The 15,733-nt window shown below is 46.7% G+C and overlaps 1 protein-coding gene across 1 annotated transcript in view; it reads left to right on the top strand.

Moving 5' to 3' along the window:
* Positions 1-693: 693 nt before the first annotated feature.
* The window catches only part of GCN1L1 (GCN1 general control of amino-acid synthesis 1-like 1 (yeast)), a gene marked incomplete at its 5' end in the record, with an annotated part of 40,506 nt that continues 25,466 nt past the window's right edge, over positions 694-15,733 (top strand). Inside the window, 24 exons of the mRNA XM_010153988.1 lie at positions 694-796; positions 1,433-1,496; positions 2,072-2,203; positions 3,373-3,481; positions 4,156-4,254; positions 4,337-4,471; positions 5,225-5,293; positions 5,380-5,488; positions 5,887-5,961; positions 6,223-6,351; positions 6,569-6,619; positions 7,020-7,118; positions 7,400-7,573; positions 8,993-9,145; positions 9,897-9,989; positions 11,410-11,485; positions 11,655-11,814; positions 12,726-12,915; positions 13,029-13,153; positions 13,470-13,648; positions 13,815-13,908; positions 14,446-14,559; positions 14,753-14,951; positions 15,419-15,574. Coding sequence (XP_010152290.1) covers positions 694-796; positions 1,433-1,496; positions 2,072-2,203; positions 3,373-3,481; positions 4,156-4,254; positions 4,337-4,471; positions 5,225-5,293; positions 5,380-5,488; positions 5,887-5,961; positions 6,223-6,351; positions 6,569-6,619; positions 7,020-7,118; positions 7,400-7,573; positions 8,993-9,145; positions 9,897-9,989; positions 11,410-11,485; positions 11,655-11,814; positions 12,726-12,915; positions 13,029-13,153; positions 13,470-13,648; positions 13,815-13,908; positions 14,446-14,559; positions 14,753-14,951; positions 15,419-15,574 — 2,887 coding nt within the window. The remainder of the gene's footprint in view (positions 797-1,432; positions 1,497-2,071; positions 2,204-3,372; positions 3,482-4,155; positions 4,255-4,336; positions 4,472-5,224; positions 5,294-5,379; positions 5,489-5,886; positions 5,962-6,222; positions 6,352-6,568; positions 6,620-7,019; positions 7,119-7,399; positions 7,574-8,992; positions 9,146-9,896; positions 9,990-11,409; positions 11,486-11,654; positions 11,815-12,725; positions 12,916-13,028; positions 13,154-13,469; positions 13,649-13,814; positions 13,909-14,445; positions 14,560-14,752; positions 14,952-15,418; positions 15,575-15,733) is intronic.

The raw sequence follows: 15,733 nt of genomic DNA, 5'->3' as shown, positions 1-15,733 counted from the left end.
GCCCTTCCCGCTGGCAGGTCTGGGCACACGGTAGCGCAGGCATGAAAAACACCCCATTTGTTGTGTGATGTGACTTTTCTTGTTTTGCTTGGGTGACCTTGAGCGCTGCTGATAGCGCGGAAGGAGCTCGCTAACCAGGTGCAGCCTGCTGTGTCCCCGCGATGTGCGTGGTGATTCTGGAAAAGAGAAGTGCGAGCGGTTCGTTCTTTTCCTGGGTCTGAGTGTGGAATTTCACAGCTATTGACAGCCTGGGTGGTTTTTCAGGACGGGCCGTTACAGTCAGCCCTGGGGTGTGGGCAGTTAGAAGCCCCCTTTGGGGGTGTGTGGGCTTTAGGAGGTAACATACACTGAAAAGCACCTTTGCATCCTGGAAATGCCTTTTTTGAGTGCTTTTAGGAGACCTGCACTCTGGGCTGTCGATCTGCCTCTCGCGCTGTCCTACTTTTAGAGGGATAAATGTATCCTACAGGGACAGAGGTTAACAAGCCGGAAGCAGTTGTCCTTCAGCCGCGTTTAACTGTGCGTAGCTGCACAGTGACCCTTTTCCCAGCAGGTGAGACCATGGGTGCTCACATTCAGTCACTCAGAGGTGGCGTGGAAGCAGGTGACACGTTTTGCTTGCCCTGGTTTGGTGTCCTGTGTGTTGATAGCAAAGGCCGTCTGATGTTGTTTCCTCTCCGTGGGGTTTTTTAGGTTTCCGATACCCTGAAGCGGTTTGCAGTGAAGGTAACTACAGCCAGCGTGAAGGAGCGGCGAGAGATCCTCAGTGAGCTGGGAAAATGCATTTCTGGGAAAGGTAAAAGCTTTGGGGCAGCAATTTGATCTCCGGGGTGGAGAAGGAGGTTGCAGTGTTTTGTTTGGAAGGCTGTGTGACACTGGAGGGGCAGCGTGCCGAGGGAGGGGGCTGGCAGCATCCTGCGCTTTCTCGCAGGGTTAATTCTACGCCTGGGTGTTGTCGGTAATGTGGATCTCCAGTTCCCAGCATGCGTGCTGTGCCGGTTCGTAGCTGTAGCATCATGCGAATTCGTTTTTCACTAGTGTGTCAGTTGCTGGTTTCCTGACTCTTGGCTTGGTTTTGTAATTGTTCATGGAATGCGTACGCTCATGCACACGCATGTACGTGTGTACATGTAGAGGAGGGGAGTATGGAAGATCTTAGCCAGTCCTAATTAAACCAGTTGGAACAAATTTTAAAAAATGATTGTTATTGCTCCCGTTTTCTGAAGGTGGCTGTGGCGTAGCACGTGCTCCATTGTTTTTAAAAGTTCCCATAAAATGTAGAAAATGAGAGAACTTGTATTGTGATCCTTGCAAGCAATTTCATGGATGTGAGCGCTTCACTGATCTCTGTTGTGAAGTGCATCATGTTTGTGTTAACGATTAAGAGCTCATCAATTTGGGAAGGACTATTTTGCAATACTTTCTGTTACAGATCTCCCAGAGGGTGCAGTGAAAGGCCTCTGCAAACTCTTCTGCCTTACTCTGCACCGATACCGGTGAGTAAATTGCTGTGGAAATGCTGTATGATTTAACCTGTCGGGACTTGTGTGTTAGTTAAATAGGTACGGAGTGCCTGGCGGCGTCAGCACGCGGTGTGGCAGGGGTGGATGCTGCCGAAGGATGCTGGCTAGCGCGTAGCTCTCCAGTTAGACTTGACATTAAACAGTTTTACGAGACTTACCTCGTGGTTCACCTTTGGTTTTGAAAGGAAAGCTTTCATCCTGTGGTTCGGTCTGCAAGAATGAAAGTCCGCATCCTTGCAAAGCAAGGCTGAGGTGTCTTGGGACACTTTGAGGTTGGATTCAGTTGTGGCCAGTTGTAGAGAAGCTGTCAGATCCTGCGTTTTCTTCTGCAGCCTGCTGGGGAGCCTCGACATAACTACTGTTGGCTGGGGAAGGGAATGGAACTTTCTGCCAGAAACTTCTCCACTTCTTGGAACAGCAAGGATAAAACAACTGTTAGCTCAGCTGCCGAAACGAGGAAGCAGAGTCCTTTGTGTGACGCAGGGGTAGTAAGATACGTAATGTTGGCAGGATCTGTGATGTTCACGGGGATACGTTTTCCGTTCTAGCGATGCAGCGTCCCGCCGAGCCCTGCAGCTGGCTCTTCAGCAGCTCGCAGAATCCCAGCCAGACGCAACAGCAAAGAACCTTCTGCAGTCACTTCAGTCTTCAGGGATCAGCGGCAAGGCTGGAGTTCCCAGGTGCTGGATGAGTTGCTCTGTGGGGCAGCAGCTCCGAGTTTTGGGCAGTCGCTCTTGCCTTCAGACCGGTTTTTCTGTTGCTGTTTGCCAAAAAATGTTTAGAGGCAGGGCTGCAATGACCATTTGAGTGTGCTTCTCATGCTTCTTTCCTGTCTTCTGGGAAAGCGGAAGGACTGGCTTGGTGTTACTGCTGGTGGGTTGGGTCTGAGGTGCGGGTTTGCCTTTGGTAACCTTCGAGTCTGCAGACGTAGGAACAAATCTTTTACCAAGCAATAGTCTCCAAAATGATTAGGAAGGGGGATTTCCTCGCCCATCTGGTGTCCAGCAGGTGGAGTTCAAGACCTTGTTAAAGACAGGGAGATAATGACATTTGAAGCTGAGCCGAGGAAGGGGCTGCTCTTGTGTTGCAGTAGCATCTGGGAACACCGGTGGTTCCAGAAGGTGACTTCAGGTACTGCTCAGCTGGTACAGCCACTGAGTGCCGTCCTGCGGTGCCTCCGTGGCTGAACAGAAGTGCAGCTTTCAGGGAAGTAGCTGATCCGGGTTTAAAGGCTTGCAGCGACGCAGTATTCCCCCTTCAGCACGGCTGGCCTCGTGCGCAAGGGTGCTTCCTGCATTCTTTCACTTTGGGGTGAAGATCAAACGGGTGCGGATCTTCAGGGAGCTGCAGGGTGGGATCCGTTACCTGAAGCGGAGGGGGGAGGTGAGAGTGAGCAGAAAGCAGAGCTGAGTGGTGTGCCAGGAGGGAGTGTAAGCTGAGAAAGGAACTGGCAGTCTGAGGCTGGGAAGCTCTGACAGTAAAGCTGAGCAGCAGATGAGAAATCTTGAGTCACTTTTTGGGCACTTTCAGTTGGCAAAGTGCTTAACTCTCATTTCTGTAATGCTGCTGGGAAGATCCAAAAATGGTCTGTCTTCTGCTAAGGTTTTGCATTCCCAGCAGGCGAGATTTAGCCTCTTTTGTGCCATTCAGAAGTTCTGAGTGTTAAACGGGAGCTGCAACACATAGCTTCTGAGAGCTGATTATTTCCTTTAAAAGCAAAGACTTGAGCTGTGTTTTTCTGTGATGAAATGGCCTCACTTACAGGATGATGTTCTGACTCGGGCAAGGATGACTAGAGGGGGCAAGGTCCATACTGTAGATTTACCTCCCTCTCTTGTCTGTACAACAGTAAGAGCAGTGGATCTGCAGCTCTGCTGGCACTCTCCTGGACATGCCTGCTTGTACGCACAGTCTTTCCGACACCTGAAAAGAGACAGGGGGAAACATGGAAAAAACTGGTAGGTGGTTTGCAGCAGTATCCCTTGGAGATAAGGACGTAAATATTTCTCATACCTTTAAGTTGCTGAAACATTGCAAATAATTCTGAACGTAACTGATAATTTATATTAAAATCCAGGTTTACATGACAACCCTTTTTGCTTTCTGGTGTATTTTAATCCCGCTGGAGGAAGCAGGAGGTGTATAAAGCACGAGAGCGGGGCAGTGCCGCTCTGCGTCCCGTGGTTTACGACAGTGTTTCCCGACGAGGTGGTGGTGCCTCCGAGGTGCAGCCTGCAGCAGGGCGTGAATTCCTTGTGCTTCCCGTGAAGCAGCTGCCTGTGATACTCTGTCATACGGTCTCGAGCAGCGTTTTGCTGTCTCCTCGCCTACGACCTGAACCTGCGACCGTGCTCCTGGCACCTCGCAGCATAGCTGGAATGCATTTGAAGAAGAGATGGGATCTGGTACAAATTGCTGTTTTCAGAGCCAGAGTTTCCAAAACTGTTACGCCTGGTTCTGCAGAGTGGTGCATGTGGGATGAAAACAATGGCAGCTTGTTGGAAGAACTGACGACCTAAGGACTTTTTTCCTAAGCAGATTCAGCTAATCACTGACATTGACACGCCTTGTTTGATAGGGGCTCTCTAAGAAGCAGGTGCATGAAGGTTTTCTTGGCTGTTTCCCTTGACAGGTGGAGGTTCAGTGTTTGCTCCTTTTGGAAGTCCTGGGAGGTTCTCACAAACAGGCAGTGGATGGGGCCATGAAGAAACTGAACAGGCTGTGGAAAGAGGTGATGTATACCATGCGTGACCACATTCAGTAGCTGTTCTAGGTTCAGCTTGGTTAATGTGCCTCCCTCCTTTTCTTTCCAGAACCAAGATCTGGTGGATCAGTACCTATCTGTCATTCTTGGTCTTGAACCAAACCAGAGTTACGCTGCAATGCTGGGACTCGTGGTGCAGTTTTGCACAGTCCAGAAAGAGATTGATGTTATTAAACGCCACAAGGTAAAAAATCTGCTGTATTGGTGGTTTTTTGGCAGTAAGCAATATCACTTCTCATCACAGAGAAGGAGGTGGACAGATCATAGAATCACAGCATGGTTTGGGTTGGAAGGGACCTTAAAGATTATCCAGTCCCACCCCCTGCCATGGGCAGGGACACCTTCTATAGACCAGGTTGCTCCACGCCTCATCCAGCCTGGCCTTGGACACTCCCAGGGATGGGGCATCCACAGCTTCTCTGGGCAACCTGTCCCAGTGCCTCACTACCCTCTCCATGAAGAATTTCTTCCTGATATCCAGTCTAAATCTCCCCACTTTTAGTTTAAACCCGTCTCCGTGAGGTTGGTTCTTTGCATCTGCCCTGGTTTCGTTACCTGTCGGTTCAGTAGTGATGCTCCCCTGACTGGAACTGGGATAGATTTGCAGAGGAGGTGCCAGACGGGCGGCATTTGCTGTGACCCCTGTATTTATGCGGATGGGCAACGCTCCAGCTTTCTGCCTTCTGCCCCGCTGTAGGAACGGAAGGCAGCATTTAGCGCTCGGTGCGTTTTGAGTGTTGGCCTGAGGGTAGAGCAGAGAGCGCTGATCTCTGCTGGACTGTCTTGTGTGAGGATGGAAGCACAGCTTCTGCTCAGTGGACAGGGCTGCCTTCCGGAGGGGAATGAGGTGGGCTGTCAAACCTGGCTTGCCTCTGGTGCGTGGGGAGCTGTGAGTAGGTTGTGATGTGGCTGTAATTTGGTGTTCCTCCCCGTTTAGAGTGCTCTTCTGGATTTCTACTTGAAGACCATCCTTATGAGCAAGACAAAGCCTCAGAAGCACGTGCTGGTGAGACATCTTGTTACAGGGCTGTGTGTGCTTTTGTCCTGCGTGCAGTGCCCACTGCTGTGCTGAGCACCTCGTTCCCTTTGCAGGACAGCTGTTCCCCACTTCTTCGGTACATGTCTCACGCTGAATTCAAGGACTTAGTTTTGCCAACTCTGCAGAAATCCCTGCTGCGGAGTCCTGAGAACGTAATTGAAAGTGAGTCTGTTATCTCTGCGTTGCCCTGTCTGTTCCTTGGAGGTCTGGAGTTGTGGGGGGAGCGTGTCTCTCTGGACTCTGCTTTTGGTCCCGTGGGTGCAGGCGGCAGGACTCTCTGGCATCTGGGGGTTGGATGTGGAGAAGAAACGTTTGTGGCGTGATCTCAGGAGTCTGGGTATGTGATAGCTGCTGTTTGCACTGAGGATAGAATTTCACAGCTGAGTGCTAAGAATAATCCTGAATTTAGCTGTTCACTAGGAATCAATTTCAGCGGTTTTTCTTCCTACTCCTCACTGACCCTGTCCACTCCTGATGTGAACTGCGGGGAAGGGTGTATTAAATTGCTAAAACCAGTTACTTAACAGAATGTAATATGCCATTATCTCTTCTGTCTTCAGCAATCTCTTGCTTGCTGGTATCTGTGAACCTGGATCTCAGCCAGTATGCTCTAGACATCATGAAGGGACTGGCCGGTAAGTACTCTGACTTCTGGAGGGAATGGTGAATTCAGAAGAAAGCTTCCTTCCAACTTCCTGGCAGTACCTCCGACAGCATGGTTACTGGTGTAGAGGTTGTTTTGTGTGGGTGGGAGGATGATACTGTGACTTGGAACTGGAATGGTTCATGTGACGGTTGCAGAAGCTGAGTCGAGCCACGTGTGAAGATATGTCCGTGTGTGGCTGCTTTTATGCAGTTTGTCATAAGGGGCTCTTAGCTTGGGCATTATTTTCTAGGTCATCTGAAGTCCAACAGCGTGCAGCTGATGGATGAAGCAGTTGTGGCATTAAAGAACTTGGCTCGACAGTGTAGTGATCCTTCAGCTGTGGAGTCGCTGGGCAGACACCTTTTTGCCATCTTAGGGGGTGAGTAAATCGTAGGAATAGCAGTGGAGATGAGTAAGGGTTTGACGGCTTCGGGGAGTTTTGCGTATTGTATTTTCTGTCGGCTTTAGCTGCCTGTAAGGTAGGGGTGGCTCCACCTGGCTGAGGGGTAACAGGGCAAGCTTTTGTATTTTTGACGCAGTACGTGGCCGTTGTCTGACTGTAAGTCAGCCTTCACCCGTTTGTTTGTTGTTGGCAGGCTCAGAAGGGAAGCTGACAGTTGTTGCTCAGAAGATGAGTGTCCTTTCAGGTGAGGATCCTAGGAGAAAGCTGCTTCTCTGGTAGAGGAAATGCAGCAGAAGGCTGAATGAAAGGGATCTGGCATTCTGAATTGGCTCTGGTTAATGTCATAGAAGGTGCTGGATACCACCTGCCAGTTCTTGACTTTATCCTCAAAGGAAATAATTGGCTGGTAGGCTAAAATGTTTTGTGCAAGGAAGAAGTGGATTGTATCCTGGGTAAAAACAAAGGCAGAGGTCCTGCAATGTCGGTACGTGGTGAGTGTGACATCTAGCTGCAGTGACAAGAGAGAGATGTGTGCAAGGATTGATATGTGAAGCATTGTTCTTGATTTTGGTGTGTGTTGGTTTTTTTTTTTTTTTTTTTTGCAGCAAGTGCTGGGAACTAATGAGAGAATTCTGTTCTTTCAGGGATCGGCAGCCTCAGTCACCATGTGGTTTCTGGATCCTCTAGCCAAGCTCTGTCTGGAACCGTGGCTGAGCTCTTCATCCCGTTCCTGCAACAAGAAGGTGAGACCTCTTGCCTTTGTTCTGGGTTTGCTAAGCTGCTTCTGTCTTGTGTGGGGTTTTCACATGACCTGTTATTCAGGATAAATACAGGTTCTCACCTGTTGTGTTACCAAATCCATCGCTGTGTTTTGATGAGCAGCCCCATGGAGACACAGTGCCGTGTCTCTCAAGCACATGCAGTCTTTTCCTGCCTCCTCCTGATGTTGTTACCCGCAGTCTGTTTTATGTGCCTGTGTTTTATGTATTTGCTGTACTGACACAAGCTCTGTGTTACTCCCTAGTCCACGAAGGCACGTTGGTTCATGCGGTCTCTGTCCTGGCACTTTGGTGCGTTCGATTCACCACGGAAGTTCCTAAGAAGCTGGTAGAATGGCTAAAGAAAGCCTTCAGCCTTAAAACCTCTACTTCAGCTGTGAGACATGCCTACCTGCAGTGCATGCTAGCCTCTTTCAAAGGTAAAACTTTGCAGCCAGCTTTGTGGCTTAAGAGCAGAGGAATCGACTTTTGTACTTCCTGATATGAATAGATAGCTGTGTGGATTGAGAAAGGTTTTGTAAGGCAATAAACTGTTCATCTGTCCTTTGTATTTCTCCTTAAACTCTCTTCCCTTCAAGCCTCTGAAGATGGTTTTTCTCCTGGTGTAACTAGCTTTGCTGCCCATCATGCTGTCTTTTCATATACCCCCAAAGTAATTTTTGATTGCTTTATTTTTGTCTAGGACTTAAACTGTAAGGGTTTTAGCTCAGGGAATCTGCTTTTGTTTCATACAGTACCCAGTATGCTGGGATCCTGGTCTGTGGCTTTGGTTCTCAGTAGTGTTAAAAAAATACCAAATAATTGTAAAGTTACTGTGTTTGAGCTGAAGATCTTCAGAAACTAAACTTTTGATGATCCTTTTGAGTTTTGGTGCTGTCCCCTTTGTGCAGTGTGCCATCGTGTCACACGTTTGCTGAAGAGGTCAGTAAGGCAGTGTGTTGTATAGGTACAGTGGATTAGCCGTCACTTTCTCCATATGGATACGAGTGGAATTGTAATTCTGCGTTTTTCTGTTGTAGCTACCAGGGATTTGTGTGCTATCATAGGGCTGAAAAACCACCCTAAAAGCTGCTGTCACAGGATGGTGGTCCTTTCAGAGGCATCGTATGGCAAGCCTGCAGTTGCTCATGCTTACTAAATGCAGGGGGATTACTTGTGTGTGATATCTGCAGCTGTTCAAGGGATCAGGGCCCAAGACATTCATATTCCAAAATAATTTACTCACCACTGGAATGCTGGCTCCTGCTGCTTTGACCCACGCAGTGAAGCATCCAGCTGGGACATAGAGATCCTGACTCTTAAGAATTTATGGTTAAAACACTACCTGTGATTGTCTACATGCAGTACTTACAGGTCTTCTGTTTCCTTTTCCAGTACTGTGTGTGAGATGTTGCTCCTGGAAATGCCAGGAACACCTAGCTCAGTTTCTGTGGAAGTGAGGGTTGCAGATCAGTGGAATTCCTTGACTGGTGAATGTTGGAACACATGGTCATGGCTTGCCAGGAATATACTTTTCCTCTCTTAGGGAAACATACTCTGAAGTCAGACTTCCTGTGATTTGAGTTCCTTTAATTTAACTGAATTAGCATTTTCTTTTGTGTCCCATGAACTTTCTTCTATTACAAGTGGGCTGATTTATCTGTGAGGACTGAAGTGATTATCATCTTCACAGTTAAAATGTAATCATAGTGGTGACTGGCAAATACCCTGAGAGATTCAGAGTCTTCCCAGGATGTGTCTGGTTCCTTTCCTTGTCTGATGACAACAGAAGAACCACTGATCCCTTGTGGTGTGAAGGACCATGTTGTTTTGTAACTTGTCTCTTGCTGTCTCCTCAGGCGACACATTATTACAGGGAATGGACTTGCTGCCAGTGCTGATCCAGACAGTAGAAAAAGCAGCATCTCAAAGTACTCAGGTTCCCATGGTAACTGAAGGAGTTGCTGCAGCTTTGTTGATCTGCAGGATGTCTGTAATTGAGGGACAAACTGGTAAGGTCACAAAACATTAAGTAGAAATCAGTATCAGCAGGTTCTGAGGGTTAACGTGTTTTCTCGACTGTGTGCATGAGGTACTGTTCCTTAATCTGTGTATTGCTTCTGCACAGGGAATCGTTGCCCTTGTGTAGACCAGGGAAAGGTTTATTCCCATCTCTGTTATGTCCGTGAAGAATTCTTGTTCTTCCATGCCTTTGCAAGGTACAGGTTCCATTCACTTAGGGCAGTATTCCTCTATGTTCTGACAGAAGCTGGCCACCCACACCATGCTAGGACTTGACTGATGCACTGAAAGTATTACTTGCTTCTTATTTGTGTAGTATTTTTACAAAACATCTTTGGAAACATGAGGCCTGGAATTCTGTCTTCCATTAGAGGATGTTACAAGAACTGTCTGAATTCACCCATCTGCCAGGATATGAAATCCAGGTGTGTTGTGTCTGTCAGAAGCAACACACCAGCTCCCTCCTTCCCTTCACTTTTTGGAAGGGTTGCCCTGTGAAAGAGTGAGGTGAAACAGACTTTACATTCCACAGGTGTAAGTCAGACAAATGTATTTTTGTCAGCAGGTGTTTTTCAGGCATGCTCACAGTTCCCAGAGAGAGATGAGATAACCGCGGACAAGTAAAGCTAGAAATAATTTGAGTGGTTTTGGGAGACAGAATTCTACCGTATTTTATGTACAATGGTCAGTTCCGGCTTATTTTGAAACATCCTTGACAGACATCTCTTCTTCTCCTGTCAGAGTCTAAGCTGAGTGGTTTCTGGCAGCTGATTCTGGATGAGAAAAAACAAATTTTTACATCTGAGAAGTTCTTACAGTCTGCATCAGAGGAAGGTAAATTGTCAATTATTGTATATCCTGTTGCTGTTTAACTATTATTTAGTACTTACAAGAGCTGCTGTTGCTGTTAGCCCTGTTCTGTGACCCGTGGGGGATCCAGTTTCAGGTCAGAATGAACGGCATGCTCTTTCAGAAGTTGTAGTCAAATTTTGACAACAAATTGATTTATTTCTTAATGAACCTGAGTTATCAAACACATGACTCCAAATCTGCGTATTCTGTAAAAGTCTTTCCAATACAAAACATGCCTGTATGGTGTCCCAGTCTGTAAGTAAATAGTTGCAGCCAAGGTAAAGGATGTGGAGAAGCCTGAAATTAAGAAGATGGGAAAAAGTAACGTAAGGCTGGAGAAGAAAACCTGTAGGTGAAAATGTTAAGGTACACAGGGGAAGAGTAATAGCAGATAGGAAATCAATTGGGTTATAAATTACTGTCTCTATGCTCTGTTTTCTTCTCTTGAGTTTAAAGATTGGGAAAAAAAAGGAATGTGCCCAATAGAAAATATTACTGAGTGTTTTAAACGGAAACTTTTGAAAATGAGTTCATGAATCATTTCTCTGAAATGAAATAATGTATCTTTTGTACAAAGCTTTGAAGAGGTAAACTTTTCTAAATGGTAAATAACATCATTTCATCTGTGTTTCCTGAAGCCCGTGTGTATATCCATTCATTTTCCCTCCCAAGCCTGCAGGTGTCCTGAAACAGCACGAGTTGGGAAGTTTTATCTTGCTCCCTTAGGAAGTTAGCTCCAAAAATTAATGCTGATATTTTGAGGGTAAATATTGTCGTGATTTGTTACTGGTTATTTAAGCGAAAACATCCAGCTTAGCGTCCCCAGACTGTCTGATGCCTTGAATGTCAAAGTCCCCTGGACCGTACTTGATAGGGGTTATAACCCACCCCATGCTTCAGGGCTTTCTGCTCCTGCTTTTGTGACATGGGTGAACGTTGATACACAAACCAGAGGGCCTAGTGACAGCTGAAGCTCAGAAGATGGTAGGTAAAAGGCCAAGGCTGCTCTTCAGATAGCGTTAGGCAGTTTGGTATGAATTGAATACACATTTTGTTGTCACTGAGGCATTTTTGGCAGCGCTCAGGAGTTAACAGTCCTGATGCAGTGAGCATGGTGTTTATCGTTTTGTTTGCACTGTTGACTTAGACAAAAATAGGTCAAGAAAATTCTGCTGGAACCCAGCTAGCAACATTTCTATTAGCTCCCATTTCTGTTCCCAGTCTTGGCAGATCTGAGCTGGATTTGTCTCTAGCTTCACTGAGAAGATTCTACAGAGGCTCAGTTTGGGGAGCTATTTTAACGTGTCCCTCTTGGTGTTTGTTTGTTTTCAGGTAAAAAAAAAATAAAATCTGTTTCCTTATGAAGTCTCATGCTACTTTAAATCTTTGTCTTTTCCCACAGCCATGTGTACAGTACTGCAGCTGACAGAGCGCCTGCTCTTGGACCACGCGCAGCGTCTGCCTGAAAGTAAAGTTCAGTACGTAGACTGCCCGTCCTGCCACTGATCTCTGTCTGATCCCCGTGTGTTAATGCGGGCGGTGGAGAGGGGTGGCCCGGGGCTCTGCACAACATGTTGAACTCTTTTGTGCCTGGTTGGTTTGCAGAGCTGCCTCCCTTGCTAAACCTGTTTGTTTCTCTGCTTTCAGGCAGTTTCACCGTGCCCTTGTCGCAGTGCTGCTGAGTCGGACCTGGCATGTTCGTCGACAGGCCCATCAGACAGTTAAGAAGCTCTTGTCCTCTCTGGGAGGGTACAAACTGGCCTATGGGCTTTTGGAGGAGCTGAAAGTGGTTCTCAGTTCTCATAAGGTGAGTAGTCAAGAAGTGTAGTCTCTGCTCAGACAGTTGTTTGTATGCTGCCAGTCACCTCCCTACCCTAGACTTGCTGTTAGTGTTGACATACAGCGTGATATGAAGATGATTCAGCTACAGATGATCTCCTAGAATGTCACTTGTTACCAGATTCTGCATAATGCAGTGTCTGTGGTGTGCCTAGTCTTCCCTGCATACACAGAAGACAAGTTACTCAAAAGCAGTTAGGAAGGAAGCTGCAGTTTTCCATGTCCTTCTATGATTTTAATTCAGATTTGATCCCTGCTGGAAGAAGTGCTTAGTTCCTTTCTTGGTATCCTGGTTGTTCCGTGGCTTACAGCTCAGGCTGGCTCTTTGAAACAAATGTAAAACAAATACTTTAGTAACAACTGCTATCAAAAATAGACGATAAATGAGGAAGGAAACAATGTATGCTGTATTACGGGGCATGCTGCTAAGCCAGCACCGTGTCAGGCTGTAGAATAGATTATGTTGCATTAATAAGGTACCAAGGCTGGGACTCTGTAAACAGTCTTCCCATGTCACAGATACAGCCTGCATAAGGTATTTTTGAAAAGATACTGGATAAAATTAGACTGCAGAAGTTGGGCATACTGTTCCCAGCCAGCTGGTTCAACCTTGTCCAAAGTCCTCTTTGCCAAAACGGTATTTTAGTATTATTTTACCCTGTCTTGCCAAATCTAGTGTAGTCCTCCATTCTTACTGTTTCTGTCACTGTCGTATCTGTGCTTCATTTCCGCTGTTATCCCTTTCCTTTGAAAACTTCAGGTTGTTGGTACTGACAGGGGGAGCTGCTGTCAGTATTGTGGTTGGTGTTACCGTGTGGAGAGGTGCTCAGGGCTGGGGAAGGCTGGGGGTGATGTGTCAATGACAAGTTGTCCACTCAGGTTCTGCCTCCTGAGGTCCTGGTGTTGGAGTCGGGAGAGCTGTCGGAGCTGGGAAAGACATACATTCCTCCCCGTGTCCTTCATGAGGCACTCTGTGTCATCTCGAGTGTGGCAGGGCTTGATGCAGATTCCTTTGAGCCAGAAAAGCTGGCTCTGGAGATGCTGCTGGTGAGCCACCATCCGTCCGTAGGTAAGTGAAGGGTAACACCGCTCTCATGGCCAGTGTGGGGGGGTTTTATCTTGCCTTTTTGTTTCATTAGCAGTCTGCTTCCTCTTCATTATGCTCGTTTATTCCTGTGCTAGTGGCAGTGCAGCCAGGCCTTTGGCCAGCCCTCCTCATCAAGATGAAGATAGATCCCAAAGACTTCATTCCCAAACACCTGAATGACATCTTACCCAGGATCACTGCCTACACTCCGGAGAACCAGGTGATAAACTTGTGCTTTCCATGTGTTCGTTTTGGGAGATACTTTGGAACAGGAGAGTTTTCTGGAGGAGTTGGGTACTAACTGGTCTACAAGGAAGGAGATTTGAAAGGTGGAGGAAAAGGCAGGTTCAAAGAGAATATCTGCTGAAAAGGAGCTGGGATTTAAGGGGTGTACCAACCACCAAGTAGAGTTGTAGGTATGAGTCAAGAGTCAAGGGAATTAGAACACAATGTGGGATACGTCAACAGGACATACTTTTTGAGACCATTTCAAGAAATACTGATCACAGTGGTTTTTTCCTTTGTTTTTCTGATAGTCATCCATGAATGCAGTGGGATCTCTCTCTCTGCTTTCACCTGGTAGAGTGCTCCCACAGCTCATCAGCACTATCTCAGCATCGATGGAGAATCCAGCTCTGTGCCAGGTTACTCGAGAGGAATTTGCCATCATGAAGACACCAGAGGGAGAACTGTATGACAAATCCATAATCCAGAGGTAAGACTTTATCATTTCTTCTCTGTGCACCTGGGGAGTGATTGCTGCTGGCATCGAGCAGTGGGTGCTTTTTGCCAGGTGCTTTCTGGACAGGAGTTCCCCGATTTGTGTGTCTGGATCTTAGTCCAGAGCAGTGCTGATTCTTCTCTGTGCTTTTCCTTCTCAGTGCTCAACAGGATAGTATGAAAAAGGCTAACATGAAGAGGGAGAACAAAGCTTATTCCTTCAAGGAGCAAATCATAGAGCTGGAGCTGAAGGAGGTGAGTTGATGGGAACAGGAAAGTCACCTCCTGTCAGAACATTCACTGCTATCTCATCTGGGGTTTTTTGTGGTTTCTGGAATATGTGTGTAACTGTTGAGAAAGATTCTCTGAGCTGCTTGAGTACCTAAATGTTGTCTCCTCTTATATCCGTATGTATCAGTTTTCTCTTTTATCTGTATTTGTATCAATTTATGTGCTATTCTACTTGTTTGTGAGTGTGCTTACTGGCTGGTAATAGCTGTTTTTTCATCTCTTGTTCGATACATTAAGTTTTTCAGGAAGGGTTGTTAAATAGGGGCCTCCATCATGTCAACAGCGGTTGTGTTCAGTTTGGCCGGCGTAATGGGTGTAGGTGGGGGTGAAGAATTTGGGGAAAGGAACGACCAGGTTGACTGGAGCGTTCTTTTATTAAAGGGTGACTTCTGTTTGCGCTGGGGAGGATGATATAACCATCCCCTGTAGAAAAAGCTGACAGCTCTTTTTAATGATATCAAATAATTCGTGGTTAATAATGTCCGTGGCTTTTGATTGCAGGAGATAAAGAAGAAGAAAGGAATAAAGGATGAGGTGCAACTCACTAGCAAGCAGAAGGAGCTGATGCAAGCACAGCTGGAAAGGGAGTCTCAGATAAGAAAACGGCTGAAGGAGGTAAGTTTGGATGGTCTTTTTTGCCAACTCTGCAGCTACCATGACCCAAGTCCTTTTGATGAAAGGAAAATGGAGCTGTATGGAGAATGTTTGGCCATGACCTGTTTGTTTCTTTCATTAAAAATTAGTTAACAACTTGATTATTTTCCTGATGAAGTTTTTATAGTAACCTTTTGAACTGGATCTCTTACAGCTTGATAATGAGCTGGAAACAGCCCTAGGACTCCTGGACACTGTTATAAAGAGAAAGCCTCCTGGTCTGACTCAGTACATCCCTGGTCTCATCAGTTCCTTCTTGCCGCTTTTTCGATCACCTTTGGCTGCTCCAAGGATTAAGGATCCTTTTCTTTCTTTAGCTTCCTGTGTCATGCCTTCTCGACTGAAAACCTTTGGTTAGTGTTTGGCGTTGCTGTGTAAGGGCAGGGCACATTATTTTTATGTCAGGATGGTGAAAATCCTTGCTCTAACAAGCTGTGGGTCATGACCATGTAACTCATGACAGCCAAGAGGAAAAACCAACCTGGAACAGTGCTTAGGAAGATGACTGTGATGTCCCAGAGATCCTACTGCTGGATAGCACAGGAGCTGTCTAGTCATTGTGACCACCCCTCAGTAGCACTTGGTGCAATGGGACTGTCTCCCTGTGCAGAGTTTGGAGGGTGTGAGTGTAACGCGCACATACGTGTGTGAAGGAAGCTGTCCCCTGTAAGCCTCGGAGCTGTGCTGCCTTCTCTGTGCCTCTTCTGCAGGCTGGGCTGTTGCCCAGAGCTTAGTTGTAACTCCTGGGTCTGTGTTCCTGGGGAATTTTTCTGTTGAGAAGCATTAGTCCTCTCATGAACTCTTTCTTCTTTCATACTAGGTACTTTGGTGAGCCACGTGACCTTGCGCCTGATGAAACCGGAATGTGAATTAGATGACTCCTGGTGTCAAGAAGAGCTGCCTACTGCTCTGAACAGAGTTGTTAGCTTGCTGCATGCCCATACCATCCCTAGCCGAACAGGCAAGGGAGAGCCAGGTAAAAAGCACTGCTGATCCCTCTGACAGCCCCACCCCACCACAGTAACTCTGTGAGCTGGTTTAGGTTTGATGGTTTGTATAAACTTCTGTAGGTGAGACCACTTTTTTTTTCAGTTGGATAAGTCATCATAGATATGAAAACCCTTAACTTTTGTTT

Source organism: Eurypyga helias, unplaced genomic scaffold, assembly GCF_000690775.1.
Source record: "Eurypyga helias isolate BGI_N326 unplaced genomic scaffold, ASM69077v1 scaffold15666, whole genome shotgun sequence".
Classification (NCBI taxonomy): domain Eukaryota; kingdom Metazoa; phylum Chordata; class Aves; order Eurypygiformes; family Eurypygidae; genus Eurypyga; species Eurypyga helias.
The sequence above is the reverse complement of the archived record's forward strand: the minus strand, read 5'-3'. Positions and strand labels throughout refer to the sequence as shown.